The following is a 6,940-nucleotide window of genomic DNA, read 5'->3' as shown; positions in this document are numbered from 1 at the left end:
CCTGCAGGGGGCGCTCTGGCCCGCCGGGCGGCCCCGCGGAGCCGCCATAGCCGCCCGCCTCCCCCGATTTAACGTCTCGGCTGCCGGCTCCGCGCCGCCGCCATGGCCGACGTGGAAGACGGCGAGGAGCCCTGCGCCGTGTCCTCTCACTCCGGGAGCGCAGGCTCCAAGTCCGGAGGCGACAAGATGTTCTCTCTCAAGAAGTGGAATGCGGTGGCCATGTGGAGCTGGGACGTGGAGTGCGATACGTGCGCCATCTGCAGGGTCCAGGTGATGGGTAAGCGCTGCACGCGAGGCCCGGGCCGCGCCACGGCCTCCGCGGGGCCGACTCGGCGGGGGCAGCCGGGGGAAGCAGGCTCGGCGAGACCCGGGGCGGGAGGAGCGGGGCGGGGCGCGGGGGCCGCCGCTGGGGCTCGGGGGCGCCGGGCGCCGGGAGCGGGGCTGCCCGGGAGGGACGCGGGCAGCGAGCGGAGGAATTGATGTAATTCCAGGTAGAGAAAGGGTGTGGCCGAAGAACTAAAACTGGGTCATTTGATGGCAGCGAAGAGAAGCCACTTAGGTTTGTGCGGCGAGCTCCAGCTCTTGAAAGCCAGGCGCGGAGGGGTCGGCGTGAAAGGCCCCGGGCGAGTAAGGGCACCTTAACGGCAGCGATGACCCGCCGGGGTGATGCTCTGGAGGCCGCTCCCACCGGCGCGACCCCTCAGTCCGCCCCGCAGCGGCGGGAGGCGCGGCAGCCGTCGCGTGTCTGGGTTGGCGAACTGCTGTTGCGCAGGCCTGCGGACCTGCCCGCGCCGCGGTGGGGCCTCGGAGAGACACAGGGTGGTTCAAGGACGTGGGGCAGCCCGGGGCGTGACCCCGGAGGCCGGGGCGTGACCCTGGAGACCCGGGATCGAGTCCCGCGTCGGGCTCCCCGCAGGGAGCTGCTTCTCCCTCTGCCTGTGTCTCTGCCTCTCTCTCTCTCTCTCTCTCTCTCTCTCTCTCATGAATAAATAAATAACATTTAAATAAAATAAAATAAAATATTGAAGGTTCTCAGGAATGGAAGAGTGGATGCCCTCTTATTCAGAAACATAAAGCTTCCATCTCCTTCTGGCCCCTCCCTATCATAGGATGCCATTTCCTGAAGAAAAACAAAAAACAACGATCCTGCCCTGCTCCGAGTCAGACCTTTATGGAGAGCCCTCTTGCACAAATCAAGTCTCGACTTCTTTTCTGTGATACTTCCAAATGAAAACACTGGGCCAAACGAGACCTTTCAGAGCAGCTTCATCCTGTTACGTTTTATATGCTCTCTGTTTTTTTTTTTTTTTAAGACCTCAAACCACCTTGCAAAAGACAATGCTACCTAAATGCAAGTTATTTTTTTATTTTTATTTTTTTAATAGAACAATCAAAACACGGAGAGAGGATCTTCGTGTTTCTTAGGGGTAGGTGGGAAAAACTGAGGTTCTGTAGTTTGAAAACTTCGTGTCCTGCTCTGAAAAATGAGAGAATTGGAGAAAAATAAACAGAATTGCTCTCTCAAGGGATGACATTAAAACCTGCTAGAATGGAGAGAATCTCAGTTTCCACTCTTTTTAAGCACACTTGTTTTTTATTCATAAAATCTTGTTTCAGAGAGTATTTATGACAATAGGATTCAAATATTGTTTATTTTTTACTTTTGAGTGCCCGCTTGGGCAGTACCTATGCTAAAATTGGAACGATATTTTTTACTTTTGAAAGAACTTGATTTCAGACACGATCCACTTATTTTGCATATTAGGTCTTAAAAGCACCCAGTTTATTGGTCTGCATTACCACTCCCTTATGCCTCGGTTACTTAAACTATCATAATTTCCAGTTTGAATGGCATCATTAACTTATCCAGGCAACTTAATTTTTTGTTCTTTTGCATAGCAAACTTTGCTTAATGTTTTATCCTTTAAATTTCCTTTAGTTAAAAAGAAAGTGTTCCAGAAAGTGTTTTTTTATATTTCTCCCCAAAGAAAGATTTTAGATTTGTAAGTAGAAATGCAGAATTCAAAGTAATGGTTGAAATACTGCAACAAATAAACTGTACTGGCATATTTAGAGTAAGTCAGAATATGGGCTATAAATGGTTGACATTCATAGTAACCTTCTAATTATAGCAAGTATTCTGACTGTGGATTAATTTTGCAGATTTACAACAGCTGTCCTTTGAGTTAAGGAAAGTATTCTGGACTAGACCTCTGTATTTTGTTTATGAGGTGTTAAAATCCATTTTAGTGGCCAGGTGACAACAGAAGGAAGTTTTTCAGACTTCCTAAGCCTTACCCTAGTAGCATCATTCTAAAAGGTATTGCTGTAATTGTACTCCTTAAAAATGTTCTGTTTTAGATCTTAGGAATATCATGGAAAGAATTTTCTTTATCTAAAACTATGAATTTTTATAGATTTAGGTTGGGTTTTGTTGTTTTTCACTCTTAGGTTGGGTTTTGATGAGTCTAATCAAAGCTCAATCAAAATCATAATCCAGAAATTTCTAGATTCTGCAAAAGAGCCCACTTAATTCCATCTCCTTAATATTTCAAATTCATAAATCACCTAAATGATTCATTATGACTTCTTGATCCAAAATTTGCCTGTCAGCCTGTTCTGATGTGGTTAACACTCTCTTCTTTGATTTCCACTCTTCTCCCTTCATTCTGAAAGGAGCAGATGACACAGTGAGCAATTGTTGAAGAGGAAAATAGGTTTGCTAGTACTGTTGAATTATAAAGAGCCAGAGTAACCCTTCGTGGCTATTTATGTTAACTTGGACATTTGACATACCTTTTGGAGTCTTGTTTTCCTAATTTGTGAAAGAGGTAGTTGGGATCACAGACTATAATTCTGTGATTACACAGAACCAGAGCCATGTCTTCACCCTTATATCATGATCCTTATGATATTTAGTTGTTTGCCTGCCTACCTCCCCATTTCCTGGTGAGACCAGGGACCCAGACTCCGTCATTTTGGTGTCCCCAGTGCATAACTCTTTATACAGAGTAGATACTCAGTAATTGTGGGATTGAAGAAAGCCTCAGGAGGCAGTGGTTGTTTTTAATCCACACCGAAGAGGCCAGGGTGGTGTGTTTTTTTAGGGTAAGAGCATGCAGAGAGGAGCAAACAAATGCCTGAGCATACATAATCCAGTGTAAGAAGAGGAGCAGGCTTCAACTCCACCGTGTATCTATTTTTACAGAATTCTTTTTCTCCAATTTATGTTAGGAACTTTTTTTTTCCCTATTGGTTTGAACTTCCTTTTGCCCATCTTGGACTTCTCTTTCCAGCTAGTGAATGAATCCATTTTATTGGTCCCTAAAATATTCTATATTACCTCTTTCATCAAGCAAATATAGCAGTACAGAATGAATTCTGAAAACTTCTAGTGTACCTTTTAGGTTCTCATTCCTAGAATTCACTGCCAAGTAAGTTATTAAAATACTTTGTCATTGTTGGATAAATGCTTTGGATTCAGACATATTTGTAGAGAGAGCATTTTCTTAAAAAAAAGAGAGAGAGAGAGAGAACTTAGTATTTAAGAGGTTCTTTAAAATTTAATTTTATTTTAAATTTTATATAGATCATACAGTCATAGAAGCCACAATTTTAAGAGAATACACAGTGAAAACTCCCATCCCATCCCCTCTGGTAAACTTTTTTATTAGTTACTTGGGTATTCTTCTAGAGTTCTTTATGTATGTATAAGCAAATACCAATGTATATGCATGGCTTACTTAAAATGGTATCTTGAAAATAAACTGCCCCTAAGGTTGATCTGTGTGAGCACACCCAGTGAACCTATATGAACTTCTAATATATAATGGAGTATGGCATATTTTTCTCTAGTGGTTGCATGCACCTTGGGGACATCTTTTCATCAGAGCTTGTGAAAATAGACGGTCAGTAACCCTTACGAAATTGCTCCTGGTCATAAGTAAATGAGTAGGGTGCCTTGTACTTTATTCATCTTTAAACAGTTATGTTCAGATGAGAAATTAATGAGTCTTTTATCTCCATCTCTAACCCTTTGGGCTTTTATTTGACTTTGAAGTGTCTGGGTTTTAAAAATTGCATTCTGTGTATCAGAATGAGAATTGCTATTTGTTTACTTTTAGATGCCTGTCTTAGATGTCAAGCTGAAAACAAACAAGAGGATTGTGTTGGTATGTTGTAATTTCATTCTCTTGCTTTTTCAACTGAAGGTTTTCTCTCAGTGGGGATGTTTGAATTTGCAATTAAGATTGACTTTATCAATACACAAAAATAAACTGTAAAGCAGTGATCCATTATTAATATAAAATGTGTTGGTTCTCAAAAGGGCTTAATGGAATTAATCTGCAAGTCCTTTTATTGCCTGTAATTAAGAAGAATTGATTATATATTCCAGACATGAGCATAATAAATATGATAATTAAAAAAGAAATCATTATTTTCTATTAAGAAAATTGTAAAATAAGGACTTTGCCAAAACATCATTTAAATCTGTGTTAAGGTCAGATTTAGTAAGGTTTTATTCTAATTAAGCACTTCAGTTTTCACTACTCTTATGATACAGTATTTAACTTTTCAACTAACATAGAAAAAATTCTAAGTCTCAAGATTTTTTCCAATACAGCTTATATATGGAAATCTATTAAATTTTGCTAATAGTTTGGGACTACAAAAGTTGTCTTAGGCTAAACGTTTTAAGCACTTCAAAGGTTTTTATGTCCTGGTTCTTGAGGTCATCACTTCTAGATCGCTATATATAAAAGCTTTTCTGAAGATGAAAGGATAACGTTGTACTTTGTGTTTGCATGGTTTACATACAGCTTCTTAACAATGATTTATGCAGTATTTATCAAATCCTGTTTCTTCGTCCTGAAACACTTAGAATGATTTCCCCTTGCTTCCCACTGCCTATAGTTAATTTTCATAAAAAGACATGGTTTGTTTGTTTTTTTTCATGTTTTTTTCCCTATTTTTTTCATTGTTCTGTTATCATATAGGTCAAGCAAGGGACGAATAAAGCCTGCATTTGAGATTGTATTTCAGATAATGGGTGACTTCCCTTGGTTTAAAAAAATATTAACAGGAATTGTAGGTTCAGAGCACCTTTCTTTGATCACAGAAAGACCTTTTTCCAGCCAGCCACTTTGAAAAGTTAATGTATTTGTCACTGAGAAATTGCACTGCTTATGGATGACTTAACACAATTCATCGCCACTTCTAGAAAATAACTTGGTAGATGTACAGCTGATAATGTTTAGAAACATGTCACCTATTTATAATAGACTACTATGAACTGAGAACATTTAAAACTCATTATCTTGGTAAATAAAAATCAGGAGGATATTTTTCAATGAAATAAAGCTCAAAAGGTCTCCAGGTCAGTGTATGACTGAGAAGGTCTGGGATCTAAGGAAAGCTCAAGTCCTTTAATCTCCCAACTTCAGGAAGACAGCATGTGGAGCTGTGTAGGGACTGGGGGTCACCCCACATCCTACATCACCCACAGATTCTAAACAATGATGAAAGTCCCCTAATTACAGCGCTTCATCTCACTTCTTAAGTATAATTTACACAGGTAAGTTTTATTTCTTTATAGATAGAAAAATTTTGACCAATTAGCATCTTGATTCAAGATTATGAAACATTATTCATAATATAATCTATAATTTGAATTCAGTAATTTAAATTAAAATATGTATTTTTTCCCCCTTTTTCAGTGGTCTGGGGAGAATGTAATCATTCCTTTCACAACTGCTGCATGTCCCTGTGGGTGAAACAGAACAATCGCTGCCCTCTCTGCCAGCAAGATTGGGTGGTCCAAAGAATCGGCAAATGAGAGTGGTGGAAGGCTCTCTTAGTGCATTTGTTTGGAGCCCTGGTGGATCACATTACCACGTGCCAGAACACTCCAGGGAACTAATTCTTCAAACAGGAGGAGATGGCTCTGTGGTCTTTTGGTACTCATCAGAGGCATGGTTTAGCATTTTGTTAGTTTTATTTTCAGAAATTCTCTACAATTAAGAAGATAATTTATTAAAGATGGTCTTTCCTACCTCTGTGGTATGTGTCACATACACTGCTTAGAAGTGCTTTAAAGGAGGAGAGAGCTACCAATTGAATGACTTTATAATTTACTTACTGATATCCAAGGGGTTGTGGAAGCAGTTCCATTTGGAAGAGAACTTGTTGCATGCTTATAGTTGATCAGTTAAAAAGAAAGAAGAAAAAAGACAATGTTATAATAACAAATAAAGTGCAGTTTAAAACCCAATTCTTATCCTTAATTTGTTCCTGATATTTATTTTTGACTGGGAGAGGGTAATTCATGAAATCTTTATTTGATATAAAGAAAAAAAATTTTAAGTTTGGACCAGTGAACAGGGTAAATAAAATTTAACCTTTGGGCATATGGAATTTTGATTGTCGTAGGCTATCATCCTCTGTCTTTGTCTTTGGTTCATCAAGAAAACCTAAATCTATACCCACTGTTCAATCATTGAGCGGTAAAGAACAGAAGTATTTTCAAGTTCTGGTCAGATTATGCTATAATTAAACTGTGTTTTAGGTGGAATGTTAATGAGGGAAAAATGTTTACCACTGTAACATTGGATCAAAAAGTTTATTTTATTACACGGTGTTTTAATAAATGGTTTATTCTGTTTACGTCATTTGAATTGTCATTATTATAATTTTATGCATGACCTTAAACTTCATGTTAATAAATTAACATGTCAAGTGAATTTTACTTAGTTTGAAAAAATATTCATACACTCTTAATTGGTAATAATAAAAATTTAAATGTATTACCTGGAAACATAAGTATGAGAAAATACTTAAATTTTATCAAACTCATTCACATTTAATGAAAGTAATTCTGTAACAGTTTATGGGCCACAAGTTTATTTTGAATTTTTCCATAATAAAGACGATAGCAAAAAAA

The 6,940-nt window shown here is 39.1% G+C and overlaps 1 protein-coding gene across 2 annotated transcripts; it reads left to right on the top strand.

The window, feature by feature from the left end:
* RNF7 (ring finger protein 7) lies at window positions 1–6,668 on the top strand. 2 transcript variants are annotated; one of them, XM_077864894.1, is made up of 3 exons: window positions 1–270; window positions 4,125–4,172; window positions 5,718–6,668. In XM_077864894.1, the coding sequence occupies exons 1-3, from the start codon at window positions 103–105 to the stop codon at window positions 5,772–5,774; spliced, it is 273 nt and encodes a 90-aa protein (XP_077721020.1). In that variant the 5' UTR covers window positions 1–102; the 3' UTR covers window positions 5,775–6,668. The 2 variants fall into 2 exon arrangements, with proteins under 2 accessions (XP_077721020.1, XP_077721019.1); XM_077864893.1 differs by having other exon boundaries at window positions 7–277.
* The last annotated feature ends 272 nt before the right edge of the window (window positions 6,669–6,940 follow it).

Source organism: Canis aureus, chromosome 22, assembly GCF_053574225.1.
Source record: "Canis aureus isolate CA01 chromosome 22, VMU_Caureus_v.1.0, whole genome shotgun sequence".
Taxonomy (NCBI): domain Eukaryota; kingdom Metazoa; phylum Chordata; class Mammalia; order Carnivora; family Canidae; genus Canis; species Canis aureus.
The sequence above is the reverse complement of the archived record's forward strand: the minus strand, read 5'-3'. Positions and strand labels throughout refer to the sequence as shown.

Bases quoted from the DNA above. Each gene is read 5' to 3' on its own strand.
- RNF7 (XM_077864893.1), top strand. From the start codon at position 103: ATGGCCGACGTGGAAGACGGCGAGGAGCCCTGCGCCGTGTCCTCTCAC. The intron at 278-4,124 runs GTAAGCGCTGCA...GTTTACTTTTAG, and splicing joins CTGCAGGGTCCAGGTGATGG to ATGCCTGTCTTAGATGTCAA. The intron at 4,173-5,717 runs GTATGTTGTAAT...CCCCTTTTTCAG, and splicing joins CAAACAAGAGGATTGTGTTG to TGGTCTGGGGAGAATGTAAT.